Source organism: Hemitrygon akajei, chromosome 31 (assembly GCF_048418815.1).
Source record: "Hemitrygon akajei chromosome 31, sHemAka1.3, whole genome shotgun sequence".
NCBI classification, from domain to species: domain Eukaryota; kingdom Metazoa; phylum Chordata; class Chondrichthyes; order Myliobatiformes; family Dasyatidae; genus Hemitrygon; species Hemitrygon akajei.
In genome coordinates, this window is record NC_133154.1 from 12,106,102 (window position 1) to 12,124,708 (window position 18,607).

Below are 18,607 nucleotides of genomic sequence, written 5' to 3' on the forward strand. Positions count from 1 at the left end.
GGGAGATGACACATGCAGCATTTTGTTGTGACCTGGGATACATTGTCTTATTCGGTGCTTGCTGTGAGCAGGTTTAGTGACTTTCATAATGGAATTCAATATACTGCCTACTTGGAAAAGGAAAAGAAGCAGACATAACAGGGCAGAATTATCAGTTAAAAAAATCTCAAAAAGCTAGCACAACCAAATAGTTTATGAGATCCACTTTTTCAAGCTTCAGTTTAACTGTTAGGGAGTTTGAAAATGTTTCTGAAGAACCTCTCTGGAACTCACTTTATTCACAGCCTGTGAAATTTACCTCTCAATATTCACAACCTACAGGTGCTGATTCCTTCAAGCTTTCTTGCAACATGCGTATAACGCCTTCCAAGTGACATAAAGACAGCAGTCAGAGCACACAAAATCCTTCACTGATTTTGGTGAACTTGGGTCTTCGAGATGAGTTCAATGCATTAGCTATCAGTGCTTCCAGGGAATATTAACATGTTAAAGAAGATGCTATAAAAATAATGTTTTTATTCTGGTAGGTCCCAAATCAGTGGTTGGCCTGGTTCTATCCATATTTGGTCACTTTCAGTTATGTAAACGAACTGAATAAACTAAACCTATTCACTGTAACCATATAACAATTACAGCACGGAAACAGGCCATCTCGGCCCTTCTAGTCCGTGCCGAATGCTTACTCTCACCTAGTCCCACTGACCTGCACTGTAGATGAATTACAGGAACATTAGATGCAGAATGTATTTTAAAGGATGTATTGGTCAGATAGGAAACTAGACATTGCCCTCAAAAACTAAAAAGTGTGCCTCTTGATAAGCTAGCATGAACGAAAATAGGAAAACTAACATTTAGCAGTGTAAAATGGTTTCATATTTTTCAGGTCCAAACATACTGAGATCACAGAAAAACATATGATTCAGAAGAACATTTGGCCTACGCTGACTATGAAGGGTGAAAAAGAGGGCCCCAACCTATATTTATTTTCCACATCTGGTATACAACCAGGTGTTGGAAGAACACAAACACTTTTCAAATGTGATGCCTCTTTCATCCTTTCTGACCGCAAGTTCCAGGACCCAGTTCTGCATCAACTAGTTTAAAACCTATGTACTCCATTTATGACCTCTCTGCTAAGGTAAGAGAGTACTTATTATGCAGGCTTTCATAATTTTGCACACCTTTAGTTTCTACTCTGCCTCTTTCCTTTCAAATAAAACAAAATACACAGTCTATATAATGCTTGCTCACAGGTAAAAATTGCTAGTCCTTGTCTTATCTTCTCTGCACTCTGTGCAATGCAATTACAAGTTTCCTACATACTGATGCATTATGGGTTTAACCTGAAAAGTCAGCTCTGTTTCTCTTACCGTAACGACTACCTGACCTGCTGAGTACCCCTAGCATTTTGAAAGGTTCCATCATACTTTTTCTGCTCTTTTATTCTGTCTGGATTAATAGAACAAATTTTCTCTGTGCCTTTTTCACCACATTATCATCTGGTCCTGACATCTTTAAGGACTTGCCCATATATACTTCTGTTTCTGCACACCTCTCAGTCTCATTCCATTTATTGTACATGGTATTGTCTTCCTGGACCTACCCTCAATTCTCTATATAAAATTCATTTTGCCACTCTTCTGCCCAATTAACGAGACCACTGGTATTGTCCTGTGGTATAAAACTATCCCCTTCTTGAATGGCTAATTTTTGAGTTATCTATGGTCTTCTTTGTCATGTCCCCTACAATCATGTCTAACAAAAAATAATGGACTGAGTACTGAGCCCAATGAACTCCAGTGGAAACAACCTTCATGTCCCAAACACAACAATTTGCTTCGTGCCCCTAGGAAGGTTTTTTTGGATTAAATTTGCCACTTTCTCTATAATCTCACGTGCTTTTATTTATTTTTAACCTGCCTGCCATGTAGGAATGTCAAGTTATTCATTTAAACACAAACAAGATGGGCAATGCGAAACCTTATTGACCCAATGGGTAGTCAGCATTAACACATTTACACACATTGTACTTGGTTTTATTTATGCCGTTCTAAATGTAGTTTCACTTTCTTCCTCAGAACTGATTCCAATAACTACCCAGTTTATTCCAATCTTTTTTGAACTATAGTATAATTTAAACCATCACTCCAGCAGCCTAAGACGATTGACATACACAGAGCCTTTGTATTTTCCTTTGCTTTTTTTTAAACAGCCTGGAATATAGTATTCCATCTGAATCTGGTTACTCATCCATCCATTCTATTCATTTATCCATTCAGATGCTAACTCCTTACCTTTTCTTCTTTACCTTAACATTTTCATAACGTTCTCCTAATCTACAACATTGCATTCTCCCCCTCTTGTGAAGATAGTTGCAAAATACCAGAGATAATCTTTCGCTCATCCTCTTCTTTCATACACAAGTTATCTTTATGGCCCTAGTCTTTGCTTTAATTGTCCTCTTTCCCCTTATTTATTTAGAAAATACCTTTGGCATTCCTTGTCTTTTTTATTGCCTACCTTTGCTTTCCTAACTTCCCTTTTAATTTCATCCTTATATTTTTTAACATTCTTCCATTTTTCTTTGTTCGTGCCTATTCAAAGCTCTTTTTTTTAACCTCATTATACGCACTTTGCCATCTGGGGTACTCTAAATTTGGCAGTCCCATACTTTTCCTTTGTGAAAACACATTAAACCTGCAAACCTTGAATCTCCTTCCCAAATGCATCACACTACTCATATTAGTTTACCTTTAAGTAGCTGTTTCACAGTCCATCTTTGCTAAATCATTTCTAAGTTGAGTAAAATTCACCCTCCACCTTGCCCCTGCCTTCCCTCTAGTTTAGCACCTTCATTCCGATGTTACCTTTACCCTATTTCAGTCAGGAATTAAGCCCATTTCTGATACAACAGTATCAATATTAACTCTGTCTCTTTTCCAACATCTTGACCAACCTGCTGAGCATCTGCTGCATTCTATTTTTAAAAATAATTTCTGATCAATATATTTGATCATGTTTTTGCTTTCCTTTTCCATTAGAGTCAGGACTCTCTCTTGCCCCTCAATGGCAGTAAAGCTTTTTAAAGAACCCTTTTATGTTATTATCCCATCTTTGCTGCTTTGAGACCCAGTTATAGTTTTTGCTAACATTTAGTTTTTTTAAGACTGAGTAACAGGCATACCAATTGATTCAATGGGTAAACAGAAAACAGCCCTAGAAGAGCAGGGAGGGAACATGCTCAATCCCGGGGGCAGGGAATGTCAATTTAAGCCAGGCTGATGGCAACAGTGCTTTAGTCAGGTCATAAAGGTTAAAAGGGTAGGCATTTAAATCAACCAATATTTCTCAAATTTGCTATCCTAAACAACAGCTGTAACAGAGCACCTTTAACAGAGCAAAACGTTCAAAGGCACTTCATAGCAGTGGCAAACAAAATCTGTCAGTGAGCCATGTATTAGGGCAAATGAACAAAGATCCAGTAACTAACTTCTGCTGGCATTAGCATGCTAGGTGACAAGAAGATCAGCCTTAACTGTGATGTTCCTTCAAAACTGAACAGCCTGATGACACTTGCTTGCTAGCCTCACAAATAAGCAGTGCCACTTGTGGGGAGGACTTATGTACCAGAGAGCAGGTGGTGGCAACAGAATCATAAGCTAGCACGTATCAGCACCTGCAGGAGAAGATTAAAAAATAAATCAAGGCAATGGAATCCCATTTAAAGAATACTTTTAACAAAGAAGAAATATTGCCATTTCCCAAATTTCATCTCTATTTAATTTGGAATAAAAATGTTATTTGAAAGAAAAATCAGTTAGTTACATTTTATATTAAAAGTCAGTGTCAATGGGTGATCTTTGATCAGGGATCAATCAGAACACCGCAAAATACACTCTCATTCATCAAAGGTCTACACAGTTATTAGCCTGAGAAATACTAGGTTTACCTTTGTTTGGCCACACACAAACAGATCTAAAAACCATGGGACAAAACAATGAAAGAAGGAACATGCCAAAAAAACCTTAAAAATTAAAAGTATAGTAGTGATGGGGTTTAAACATTAGGTGAGGGCAAAAGTCAGTTTTCCAGCAGTGTGCAACATGAGCACCAAGAAGGGCCAAGAACCATTGGAGAAGCCACACATTGAGCCAATAGAGAAGGAGGCACAATCCCAGAGAAACAGAGTAACCATTCACAGGCGTGACATACAAGGAAAGGGAGAGAGAGGGAACAAGGACAAACAAACACAAAGAAAGGGTGCATTAATCAGCAAAACTGTAGTTAAAACTCTGAGTAAGATGTGGAGGAGTCACCATCAATCAACCACTAAATATAGCTCAGGCTGCTTAAAAAAAATAAAAAAATGTACAATCCAGTACAGGCGGCACCAAAAAACAGCATTGGAAAAGGGGAAAACGACAAGTCAAGTCACATTCGTAGCGTTAAACGTGAAATGGCAGATGGGTTTCCTTTTTGTTTGTGTTCGTTTGTTTTGTTTTCCTTTTTGGTTCACTTACCCCCTTGCGTACCATCGCCAGCATGTATAGTTACCATGGTTACTGTGACTCAAGTGAAGGGCCCTAAACGCTACATCATCGAGGAGGGAAATATAAAAAAAAGCAAAATATGCAAACATCTTACTCAAAAGGCTTTAAATAATTCATAAAGACCAGTCTGCATACAAGGCAGAGCTGAGGAGGAAATCTGAGACCTAAAGTTCTTTGGAAATTAAGAAAGTTCTATCCAAAATTATGAAACATTAATCAGGCTTCAGATCCTCTTTGGACAAAGATACTCCAAGCTGTCTGCAGATTTAACTGGCTCATAATAGGCCTGAGGCAAGGAAACAGTGGGTAATTTCTCTTTTTAAAAAAAATAGAAGAGAAAGAATAACTTATTTTGTTTTAATTATTCATTCTTTCATATTTTATGATACACATTCCAAGTTGTTCAGAACACTGATCTAAGGCCACCTGCGGCTGCTTGGAAAAAGCTGTCCAAAGAAGCTCCACTCAACCTCTTGTTTATAAAAGGAGAGGCCAACTCCACTGATGGATTCACCCTCAGCACTGCATTGGAGAAAACTGACTCATTTCATTTTGTGTTGCGGTAGTTTTTACCTCTTAAAACCAAGGGAACCTATTTGCACCCTGCTTTGAAAGACACGGAGGTAAAACTGGACATTCTCATTGCAAAAACAAAACAGAAAAGAGCCTTGCACAACAGAGGCCAAATAAAAACAAACATAATCTGGTCAGCAAGGCAGGAAGAATTACTGTGTAAATTAATGAGTGCAAAAAAGAGATTGAAGGGTAAAGGAGGAGTTAGAACAATGACGCACATAAGATGACCATCGAACAACCAGTGTATAAAATAAAAAGTGAGGCAAGACATTTAAAATAAATGTATAGAAGGAAACAATTTTTTTTAAGACATGCACCTCTATTTTACGGCCCTCAACCACCGTGCCGTGTAATTTCTCCCTCGCCCTGTCGGCATCAGCACTAGATTCGAAAGTTACGAACCCGAATCCCTGCATGCGGCGGGAGAAGGGGGGAGAACAACATGCACATCATTATAAATAGAACAAGTACATGACCACAATCAGCAATACTCTTCTCTCTCATCCTCATGCATGTTTCTTGGAAAATTAAAAAAAAAATTTAAAAAAAAGGTAAGCGATGAGGCCAAGCAAAACTGTACTCATTACTTGGGCTGCTCATTAGTAATTGGGAGTTTGGGACAGCTTTTTGTGGGGAAAGGAGAGTGATGAATAAAAGCGGCAAAGAACAGGATATAGAACTTCAGTGAGCACACTAGAGGTCAGTAGAATGCATATTCAAATTTATTTTTTTTAAAAAAGGTGTTCTTGTGCATAATCTATAATTAGTATCTATGCTGATTAGCCATTTCAGTGATTGTTCTAGTAACTGAGCCCAAAGCACATATTTTACATAGCCAATAAAAGCACTAAATACTACTGTCCAGTTCATGAGATTTTATTTTGCAAAAATCAGATTTATGAGCTGTAGCATCGAGATTAACAGGGTTATTTGGCTGTTATTTCCAGTTTTACACTATATATTATATGCCAGCAGTGCCACCACAGCACTGCTTAACTATACCCAGTATCATGTGGTGTTATGTGTGGGCAAATTTTTTTAGTTCAAAGGTCTGCTTAGGTGATGACAACGGGTGGGTATGGGTCTGGAAAATCAGATAGTATGCTGCTGATGATGGTTCTCTGGTGACCTGTGCCAAAAAATCCAATTAATGAAGACAGCATCAGGTATAGCAGCAATGGTTAATATCCATATCCCGTGGAGAAATGCCAGAGTTACCAGAATTTGTAGAACTACATATTGACTAGAGTCTGCCATACAGGAAATATGGTAAAGCTTTGTAAGTACTCCAAACACAGATTTGTTTTTCTGAAAATATAATTCTAATAATGATAGAAATCAAGTTGACTTAACAGTTGTTCCGATCTGATTCTGAAACGCAGGTTGACAAAATGCAGCTCTCCTTGCCTTCCTGCTTCTAACATTTTCCTATTTTCATGTCAGTTGATCCCTGGAAGACTGTATCAATTAAATTTAAATGTGTGTTCATGAGAGATGAATTTGAGCTGCCACATAACATACTGCGAAAGGACCCAATGGAAAATCAGCTGATCACATCAAAGCTAGAACTCTCTAAGCCACACAGAGGATAAAAAAATATAATCCAACTACAAAAGCCTTCACAATATATAAACTTCTGCAGTAAATTTTCAGCTTATGGACCAAGTGAGAGATAGTCTGGGACATTTTTCTTTAAAGAAATGCAAGTGTTGATGGTGTGAATGGAGCAGGTCATACAGATAATGATGTAATCAGTGGGCAAATGCTTTTATATATTTGCCAGCAATGCTAGGAAATATTTGGGCTTTGACAATTTAGTATAAACCCATGGATACATGGAAGTTGTTCTACCCAAACTATTCTAATAAATACTGGTCAACTTTTAATACCACTCAATTCATGAGTTTTCTAAACCACAGCATAGTTTAAACAGGGAATGGGCCAATAAAATGCAATTCAATGTTATGTAGGCTTGCTTTGAAAGAAGTCGCTGTTTTGGGAAATGGGTGGCACAGTCAGAACACTGTCCTTTTCACCTCTGAAATCTGGGTTCAAGCCAGCAGAGACAGATGGCATGGAAGTCTCCACTCACAGTTATAACGGCCCCAACAGGAATTAATTTTGGCAGTTGTACTCTAGCTCCTAATAGACACTAGTTGACAAATGAAATGAAATGTAATTCAGCACTAAATAGCAATCTTACTCAGAGGTCATAAGAATGCTGAGTAAAGGAAATGAAAAAGTCAAAATGGAGCATTACTGGTTGTTCTACTCATGCTAAACACTGAAGCTTGAGTACTTTGATGCCATATTGGAAGAGAGGTGCACTTTTCAATTGCATATTAAAAGTCTTATTTAGCATCTAACATGAATTTCTAATGAAATCTATCTCATTTAAAGAAACATTCAAAACTATTTCAAAATGGAATCCTTCGCTAATAAATGTAATAATTTGCCAAAAACAATTAAATAAAACACTTGTACTTTTAATGAGAGCTAGTTAAAAATATAATGCAACTAAAGATAACTACGCAGTAACATTTAACTATTTCTTATCTACAGGGAATATCTTTTACCCATTTTAGTGAAAATGTTCAGACTGTATTTCTAGATAGATAGCAACATGCCAATCAATTCTCAGAGTATTCAGAATTTAAGAAACAATTTAAAAATGAAGTGCAGTTCACAAATATTGTTTTGTAAATAATCACCGTATTCCATTACACCCATCCATTCCTAAACATTATGCATTACTGATTTTTTTAATCTTGCTGGTTACCAAGGCTTAATTAGATTTACACAATTGGTTTTACTTTGGCTGAGTAGAACATGGGTAGGAGCAAAATAATAATAATAATAATAATAGACAATAGGTGCAGAAGTAGACCATTTGGCCCTTCGAGCCTGCACCGCCATTCTGAGATCATGGCTGATCATCTACTATCAATACCCGGTTCCTGCCTTGTCCCCATATCCCTTGATTCCCCTATCCATAAGATACCTATCTAGCTCCTTCTAGAAAGCATCCAGAGAACTGGCCTCCACTGCCTTCCGAGGCAGTGCATTCCAGACCCCACAACTCTCTGGGAGAAGAAGTTTTTCCTTAACGCTGTCCTAAATGACCTACCCCTTATTCTCAAACCATGCCCTCTGGTACTGGACTCTCCCAGCATCTGGAACATATTTTCTGCCTCTATCTTGTCCAATCCCTTAATAATCTTAATGTCTCCTATTGTGAAGCTAAGGAATGAGTGATTATACCAATTAAGCCATCTTTCTGTTGCAGTTTTTACATTACATTAAACTGATAAATTTTGAAAACCACTCTTAAGTGTAAAAATTGATATAATAAAACTTTGATAAAAGTTTCAACAAATGTGGCTGGGAATGACTGGGGAAAAGCAGGTCAAGATCTGGTGATGTCAGAAATTAATGGGAAATAGGAAAATGTTAATCATTTAAATTAAAAGTCTGTAATATTATCACAACTGACCCCTCATCTCAACATTGCCTTCAGTGACTCCCTACCATTGTGTACAAAAATACCAAAACTAATACCTGTGCATTAAAATTCTTTCCCACCTCTGCAATTTCCTCTGTGCCACATTCCTGAACAAATCCAATTATTGCTTTTTCCATTTTATTTTTCTTTTCCAATATTGCTTGGTATGCCAAGTCCTTTCTTTAAAAAAAGCAGAAAAACTCCCACAAGTACGGACAGCTTCCTCCTAATGCGTGACACACAACTGATAAACGCCTTAAGAGAATATTGCTATGATAAATCTGCAAAATTTATTTTGTACACCTCAGAATAGCTCAATAGCAGGATCAGAAGGCCTGAAAATCTAGATTATATAAATTGATCAACTTCCATGCAGGACCATGCAATTGTGTTTGTTCAAAGCTGCCATCTTTCAAAAGTAACATTAAGCAAACTTCTGTACTTCCTTCTGATATTATCTGAAAAACAAAGGAATTCTCCTGATGCTCCTGTTGACATACATTCCTCCAAATACACTGCCACAGAAATTAACAATTTACAACATTGACGTTAATCGGGTTCTCCTGTGTATAGAATCACTGTGGATTGCATGCAAAAGAGCTCACTGACTAGGAGGTACTGTGAAACTCCAAGGATGAAATAGATAATTGAATGAATCTAGCTTCCCAAATTTTGTGTAAGCAGTTATCATAATTCCCCACCTGTAGAATGAGAGCCTGAACAGAGAAAAAGCAAAAGCTAATGGTTCTTGAAATTCCAAAAATCGTTTAACTTATAATGTTCTATACTTATGAAAGGTCAACTCAATAAAAATTTCCTTTCTCCTACCACAAAAATCAACAACATTTTTATTGCAGACTAAATCTTAGAAACCCCTATTTAGCACAGAGTACAGATATTCAATCCAGTCTGTTCCTGCTTTTTCTACAGTCATTGGTCTCCATTTGGGCATATTGCACATATGCAAGTTTGCTAGCTATATTTGGACATGTGTATACGGAAGCCTATGGTACTTGAAAAGAAACTAGTAGTTCAACGTAGATAGGTTTGTATTTCTTTGAAGAGTGATGTAAAGAATTTTATCATCAGCTTCAAAATATTGACGATAAAAAATATAGGAAGGGAAGGTGAGATGGAGATAGCCCAAGTAACTTGTTGTTTTAACCTGGCCTCAGAACTGCAATAAATACAAGCACAGATGAGCAGTGTCAAAAAAGTAGATCAACACCCCTGCAGAAGAATGATAAATAAATGTTACTAGATACAAATATAAAAAACGAGAAATCAAAAAAGGCAATACTCCTGTGTGTTCATAGACAGAAAACACAATTTAACCCATAAGAATACATGCACCATATCCCCAATATACCACAGTGCACATAATAACACAGTTTCAGCAGCAAAAACAATCATGCTTAAAGTGATTGGTCGAGGGTAGTTGTTTTCATGCTGCGTTAGAGGATTTTAAAAATCTAAAACCTTATTCATCAACTAAAAATGACGTGAAGCTTTTTGCAAGAATCAGATCCCCTGCATGATCCCACGGGTGATGCTACCAACTACCACCAACAGGAGCTAGGAGAATCAGACTACAAGCTGCTCCATGTCATCCTTCTCACCAGGATTCAAATGAAACAGACCCCTTCAGCGAACAACAGAAATTGGGCTGGTCTAATCATAGTTAACTTTGACGCATGTTTTAAAGTGTAACTTATATTTCTGCTCAGAGTCTAAGCCTAACTAGGTAAGATTTTTTAAAAAATGGTTTGGTTCAGTATTCGATATTGATAAGTTACCATTATAAAGTTAACACAAAATTAATGTGATTTTCTAAGGAACAATTTACAAATATCACAGTACAAGGATCTGTTTATAATTAATAGTGATGTTAATCAGAGGCCTCTGTTCACATTACAAACATTATGCTGTTTGCTGAAATTATCAGACTTTTTGGCAATTGCCTAAGCTTTAGCTCAATTATGATCATGGAAGGACACCAGAATTGTGATGCATCTTACAGTTTAATTAGTCATGTATTCAAATTTCATTCACTGATCCAAATTTTCTATAAAAATGCTTATGGGGGGTCAACTGCAATCTAATAGGTCTTATATGTGCGTAAGCCCTGGCAATCCGTTCTGCTGGTTATGTTAAGGGCAAACATTATAGCCAAGTCCAAACCTGTTTTCATCAAATGTCCATACAATTATCATATGACATCAGTCAGGAAACCAGCTCTATAATTGATGAGGCAGTACTTACACCACTGATTGAGATGAACTGAATTGGAATAGTTCTAACTATGACATGAGATCTTTTAGACTTTAAGGCAGTGCCTTCAGCTGAAATCAACAGGAACTAGAGATTTGTGTTTTCATGAATGAATGCCACAATTATTTACAGATGGTAAAAAAAATAGCAAATGAAAGCAGGTGAAGGCTAGTATAGTTAAGTTGAATAACTTGCCTGTACTCATTTTCTATGCTTAAGCAGGAGTTAAAAGTACTTTGAAAAAGCTATGTGAAAGTTGCATGAAACAAAATATCAACAACTTCAAGGGTAAAGTAAGTTAACTAACAAATACTGTATACCCCAGCAGCAAAATGAAAATAATTTCCACTAATAAATTTATAGATATTTGCCAGTTCAAGTAATGGACTGATCGCTTAAATGTCACTGTGGTGCCCATTTTATCAATGGTTTGTATCCTGACAAAAGATCCCTGAGCATTCTTGCAAGCCACTCCTCATCATCAGTTCATTTTGATTTCTCCCAATCAGAGCAGTTTGGACATGGTTAGCAGTGGTCCTGCAGATACCGTACACAGCAAGTACACCAATGTAGGGTGTGTCTCCCTAAACTGGATATCTGTGGCCGACTCTGAGGACCCATTGTACAGAATAGCAACTATGCAAAGACAGCTGTGAAATTGACAAATGTAAGCAAAAGGTGTGGGGATGAAAGGATTCTGGCTAAGTCCATCACCAGAAATATTATCTTGGTATTAAAAATGTTGCTTCATTAGTCATAAAATCAAAGGAATAAAAAATCTTATTTTTCCTAACCATTTTTAAGCATGAAGTGGTTTTAGTGAGATAGTTAATCATATAAAACATCAGAATACTTTGTGGCGATTGGTCCCCTGTATTTCTGGAAAAACACAAACATAACCAATCAGATCACATTCTGACTCCTTTGCTGTTAGACACAACTCCCACCCACCATAACAACAGAAAAAGAAAAAAAAAACAAATCATCTTAAAAAATATTTCTAATCAATGTAGTTTTAAAGAGGTGATACTCCATTAAACTATTTTTATGACCTGTACAGCCACCTGAAATCAAAAGTAGATGCAGAAGTGATTATTATATCTTAAATGAGATCAGAATGGAATATGAAAATTGGGAAGAAGAGCAGTTCACAAATAACTTTCTACATTCAGAACTATGGTACCCCACTTAGCACCATTACAACTCAGAGGTCTATGGCTCCTAGGCTACGTAGAACAGAAAGGTCTGCAATAATAGTATCAGCTATCGCAGAGTTGTGACAATCTCTGTAAATATCACATAGATGAAGAAAAAGACAAAGTCACCAAAAAAAAGAGAAAAGGATGCGTGTCTGTAGCTACTTGTTTAAATTTCCACTATAAACTTCACAGTCTAGCTTTTGTAAGTTTTACTCCTGTGGCTAAATGGGGATGTGGGCAATTTCAACTTTGACTCCAATAATAGGTAGTTCACAAATATTCTAGCAGGATAGATAGGAAAAGGCAGATAAGAATCCAACATTGAGTCATTTGCTGGATATTTCCAAATCTCTGAATTACCGATGAAACACTTAAGATATAAAAACAGAATACGTTGCAAATACACAGCAGGTCACCACCATCTGTGGGGAGTGAAACTGGTTCTGATGAAAGTTCATCAACCAGAAATACTACTTTTTTCACTCCAAATGCTACCTGACCTGTTGTGTATTTCCAATGTTTCTTTTTTGTTGTCAGCACCTGCATCTTTGTATTGGTTTATGTGAAGCATCAAACTTGCTGTAAAGGACAATGAAAAGGAAGATCCCCTCTTTAAAATCTTATATAATGCTGCAACATAACATTTCATAATTGTTAATCATGATTTGCATATCATACATAATATTACAATCAGTCATCTCTCTCCATCCCAAACCTTTACATTTCTGCAATGGAAATTATGATACATCAAGAAACATATAGTTCCCATTTTCCGACTACATAAGTACATTAAATAGCCTTCCAGTTCACATTCCAAATGAAACGCTGTCTTTGCTGGAATACTGTACTCAATGTTCAGCAGCACATTAGTTTAAGTTAAGCCTGATTTGCAAATATGAACATACCGTTGGCACTTAGACGTCTTCTTAAGACCTGTATTCAAAATTTTAAGAACAGTTATCTCCCCTCTGCCATTGGATTTGTGAATAGTCCATGACACTGCCTCCTTTTGATTTTAATAACTTTAGTAATTTTTATATCTTGCACTGTACATTGTAGCAAAACTCATATTTCATGACATCTGACCAAGCTTTTGTCACACCGCCACTTGCTACCATCTTAATCTTGCCCTGTCAATGTTTAGTTTATTATGGGGGGGTTTCTGAGGTAACAACAATTATCCAAATAGGTGTCGAAAGGCTGGAGGTCACAAGTAGTGAGATGTTCCGTGGGTATAAATTTTGTTGTTTAAATATTAATTGTCCCCTTTCTGTAGCAGCCTGAAAATGGAGCTGAGGTTTCAGCACAGAAGATCAAGTATTTCTGGATGTTTTGCTTTACTTTTGATTTTGCTAAGATATAGCTTATCTGTTATTTTTTGATAATGTACTTTGAATCTTGAATATAGCTTACAACTGTATGACTCAATTTAATATTGCCCTCAGTAGGTCTGTAAGCACCAAGGCAAGCTGGGAAGTTGATGCTGAGCTGGTTATCACGTTGCTGACTGACACGGTATTTCCCTTGACACCAATGAAGATCCATGAATAGAAACACAAGGTTAGAAAGGTGACTTTACAAGTATATGATTTGCTGCATCTGCAGTTGTTGCAGGACCGCTGCCAAAACTCTGGAACTGTCCATAAAATAAATGTGAGAAATCAGCATTAATTGCAGTTTTTATGAATCCATTAATTAGACTGGAGGGTAATACCTTTTTGTTTTGATTAGTCAAATCAACTATAAGCAAGGGAAAGAGAACTAAATGAATCTTCAACTTTATTTTGTGGGTAGTAGCCCACCCCAGTAACCCTCTCTGGTGTTGCAGCCATAAATTCAGGATTGCAGAGATCACAGGAGCTCTTCTATCAAATTAAAATAGATCTTAATGGAAAGTACAATACAGAATACTTGCTGCCTCAAAGTACAAAGGCTGAAGGGGTTAGGAAACAGTGCCCATTTTCTATTTTCACCATCTCTAAAATACTCTAGCAGTAGACAGACTTTAATAACGACTCGGAGTTGGCTAGTTCTCGAAAGAACAAACGAAGATCATTTACCTTGAAAACTGCTTTTAAGAACTGCTTCCAGATAAACTGGAGAACACTAGGAATTACAACACTCCTACTACATTGTAGTGGTATACAATTTAAAAATAAGCAATCTGAAAAGGAAGGATGAAGAGAGATGAATGAATTCAACTCCATAACAGTAAATATCTATGAATATTATGATAAACCTTATTTTAAGGGAAGGATTGTATCAGTGGACAAAGATCAAAAAATAATTTCTAAAACATTTTTAAGCTGAATAGCTTTGTGACTAGCAACCATTTCCAGCCAAGCACCATTTTCCAAATTAATTCACTATCAACCAGACATTGATTTGATTCAGTGAACAGACAGTATCAACAAAATAATTCTAAGCATCAAGTACTGTCACAAGCAAAATAAAGCCTGACTACATAATTAACTACATAATTGGTAAAGACAACCTGATGAAAGACTCGAGTAAGTAACTACTTTCTGGGTTTTTAATTGGTTTCAGTGAAATGTAACTGATAAAGGACAGATATAGGAATAAGTAACAATACCAACTTTATGAATATGTAATTTAAGACTAAGAGGACAGGTACAGTAGATGCAGTCCTACTGTCAAGCTGATCAGTGAAAGAGGAACAGTTTTGGAAAATGCCACTGACTGGAAATGGCTTTAAAACTGCCACAAAGTTTAATTGCTTCTTTAGCTGTTCTAGACATTAAGAGTTACCACAGAAATGTTTTAAAAATAGTGCTTACCTTTGAGCCACGCTCATTAAATATAATTTCTACATCTATGATTTTACCAAATTGCTGCAGAGAAAATGAAATAAGAATTTGTTAGCATAAATATCAGTTAAAATTCTATTCCAAGTTCTATTTTGCATATGTGCCCCTTTCTCTTATAGCTGTTAACTCCTCCTGGAATAGATGTGAAGACAGGTCCTCCCTAGGTTATGAACATATAGATAATGCATACATATCTATATGTATATATGCATACATGTTTGGGAGAATAGCAGAATGGATTTGTTGGCTGCTGCAGGCATCTTTTACCATGAGGGAACTTGGTTTTGAAGTAAACATTGCAGTTTGCAGAGAAATTACAATAGTTGTATTACATTCCCTGTTTTAACTATATGGTGGCATTTGGTTTTATTTAAATATATTGCCCAGTGGCCACATTTCTAACTTGTGAATTATTTGGGTTAAGAACAGTTCTCAGAAATGGAACTCTGTCATTACCTGAGGAGGAACCGTATCATATTTCTTAACTTATAAGAAACAGGAATAGCCATTTGGCCCCTCTTACCTGCTCTACCATTCAATAAGAGCACAGCCAATTTGACCATTATTCTCAAATTCATTTACCTGCTTGATGCCCATAACTTTCAATTACCTATAGGCCAACAGTCTAACCTAGCCCTGAACATACTTAAATGACTCAGTAGTCAATCTTTTTGAAAATTTATTCAGTAAATTTTCAAGGCTACATAACCCAGAAGGACATTATAGCAGAGCCTCATCCTGCCTCTCTCATCTATAGAAATGCATTTTCAAATAGAATTACCAGAAAATGAGTGGCATCTGACTAGAAGTCACTACTTCTAAGAGAGGTTATCCACTACTGCACAAACCAGAGGCTAAACCCATTAGGTAGTGATTTCTTAATAAAACAATTTTAAATGCTCTTTAATTCATCTGATTTAATTAGACAGGCTTCAAATTCATGAAAATCAGTCTATAGGGGTGACTCTGAGCTCACTGTTACCTCTATTTCAATTGCTCACCAAACTCCCACTCTGACCTAATTGATCTATGGTCTCCTGTACCCAAGGCAGTCTGGGGAACAGTACCTCATTTTCTGTCTGGGCACAATGTAGCTTTCTATGTTGGATTCTACAACTTTTTCTTGGTTTGCATTAGTCATCCATAATATTAGTTTATCTCGTTTTTGATTTTTTCCTAGAAAATGACTGTCACCTTTTGTTTTTCTTTCTTTCCTTTTTTAACCTCTCTGCGATTGGAGAGCATAGCCAGCCTGACCCAACTAGCACTTTTTTTTGGTCTAGGTTCTTGTATCTATGTTCTTACCCTCCAATTGCTCTGATTCACTCATTGACCAAACAGGCTTGGTTAGTCTACCCCCATGGTCACGGTGAGTTTACCCACCATAGACCTTTCCCTCCCCCACCTTCACTTTGTCCCTTCTTGGTTCTGATAAAGGGTGACAGACCTGAATCAGTGACTCTGTTTCCCTTCCTACAAATGTGGCCTGAACAGCTGAATGTTTCCAGCATATTCTGTTTTGCTTATGAGTTTGAATTAATCTCCAGAAATATTACTTCAACAAAGTCAATCATCACGGAAATGCACGTTGATCTTAAAATGCTATCTTAGATCTAGTCCTGTGCAATGAGACAGGTAAGATTAACAATTTTGTAGTCAGGGATCCTCTTGGAAAGAGTGATCATAGTATGACAATTTTGCATACAGATGGAGGGTGAAATAGATCTAAAACTAGTGTATTACGCTTGAACAAGGGAGACAACAACAGGATGAGGGAGGAGTTGGCTAATGTGGATTGGGAGCACAGGCTATTTGGTAGGACAGTTGAGGAACAGTGGAATACTTTCAAAAAGCCTTTTCACAGCGCTCAACAAAAGTATATTTCAGTGAAAAGGACAGTAAGTGTGGGGAGAGCCAGCCTTGGGTAACAAAGGAAATAAAAGATAGTATTAAATTAAAAGCTCGTGTACAAAGTCACAAAGAATAGTGGGAGACTGGAGGATTGGGAAAACTTTTTAAAAAAACTCCAGAAGGTGTCCAAAAAGGTACCGCACAAGAGATTTATAAGATACGGATGCATGGAGTTGGAGAAAGTGTATTGGCATGGATAGTGGATTGGTTAACCAATAGAAGGCAGAGAGTTGGTACAAATGGGTGTTTCCCCGGTTGGCATTCAGTGGTGAATGGGGTGCCACAGGGGTCAGTGTTGGGCCTGCAGCTGTTTACCATTTACATTGATGATTTGTAAGAGGGGACTGCATGTAGCGTAACATTTGCTGATGACACTAAACTGAGTTGAAAAGCAAATTGTACAGAGGATGTGGAGAGTCTTCAGAGGGATATAGATAGGTTAAGTGAGTGGGCCAAGATCTGGCAGATGGGATACAACGTTGGTAAATGCGAGACCATCCACTTTGGAAGGAATAATAGAAGAGCAGATTATTATTTAAATGGTGAAAGGTTGCAGCATGCTTTTGTGCAGAGGGACTTGGGAGCGTTTGTTCATGAATCACAAAAAGTTGGCTTGTAGGTACAACAGGTTATTAAGGCGGCAAACGGAATGTTGGTCATTGCTAGAGGGATTGAATTCAAAAGCAGGGAGGTCATGCTGCAACTATACAGGGTACTGGTGAGGCTGCACCTGGAGTACTATGTGCAGTTCTGGTCTCCATACTTGAGGAAGAACATACTGGCTTTGGAGGCAGTGCAGAGGAGGTTCACCAGGTTGATTCCAGAGATTAAGGGGTTAACTTACAAAGAAATACTGAGTTGCCTGGGACTATATTCTCTGGAATTCAGAAGAATGAGAGGGGATCTTATAGAAACATACAAAATTATGAAAGGGATAGATAAGATAGAAGTAGGGAAGTTGTTTCCATTGGTAGGTGAGACTAGAACTAGGAGACATTGCCTCAAGATTCAGGGGCGAAGATTTAGGACTGAGATGAAGAGAAACTTTTTCCCTGAGAGTGGTGAATCTGTGGGATTCTCTGCCCAGGGAAGTTGAGGCTTCTTCACTAAGTATATTTAAGATACAGTTAGATAGATTTTTACATAGTAGGAGAATTAAGGGTTATGGGGGAAAGGCAGATATATGGAGCTGAGTTTATGGACAGACCAGCCATGATCTTATTAAATAGTGGGGCAGGCTCGATGGGCTGGATGGCCTACTCCTGCTCCCATTTCTTATGTGCTTATGTTATGATCACCTTTTGCCCACCTAACCTCTCTCTTATTTCTGTATCTGCAGAAGCCAAGGCAGCACAGGATACCAAAACTTTTAGAATTTTCTAGGGCCAAAATTAAAACAATAATCCACTAAGGAATGGCCACTGAGCTGAAACAGTAATGCTGCTTTTCTCTACAGAAGTTACACATAATGATCAACTTCATTCATGAGCATTTTCCTCAGATTTCCATAATTTACTGTACTTTGCAATTCTGTTGTGGTTAAGGAAGCAAAATAATTAAACAATGAAATAGAGAAAAAACAAGTTTTCATGTGACAAGCTACCTCTGACAAGTGGCTGCACTGGAAAGTTTCCTACTGAAATGTAAGATTGGACCCAATACAAATTCAAATGATTTATTGCAATAGGCATTTTAAATTTTTTATATGGTGTTAATTCTCTCAAATTATGAAACATGGATCCTGCTAAACTGGCAGAAAGGCCACTCACA

The 18,607-nt window shown here is 37.2% G+C and overlaps 1 protein-coding gene across 17 annotated transcripts in view; it reads right to left on the reverse strand.

Moving 5' to 3' along the window:
• Window positions 1-18,607, reverse strand: part of LOC140719458 (RNA binding protein fox-1 homolog 1-like) — a 267,927-nt gene that overhangs the window by 55,696 nt on the left and 193,624 nt on the right. For 13 of the 17 annotated variants that reach the window (XR_012096911.1, XR_012096912.1, XM_073034141.1 and 10 more), the window contains 2 exons: window positions 14,897-14,950; window positions 5,444-5,536 (listed from right to left, as the gene is read on the reverse strand). Coding sequence is in view for 15 of the 17 variants with exons in the window: in XM_073034141.1 (XP_072890242.1) it covers window positions 5,444-5,536; window positions 14,897-14,950 (147 nt within the window). In the remaining 2 variants the exon portion in view is untranslated. The remainder of the gene's footprint in view (window positions 1-5,443; window positions 5,537-14,896; window positions 14,951-18,607) is intronic. The other 4 variants (XM_073034145.1, XM_073034144.1, XM_073034154.1 and 1 more) reach the window with 1 other exon arrangement.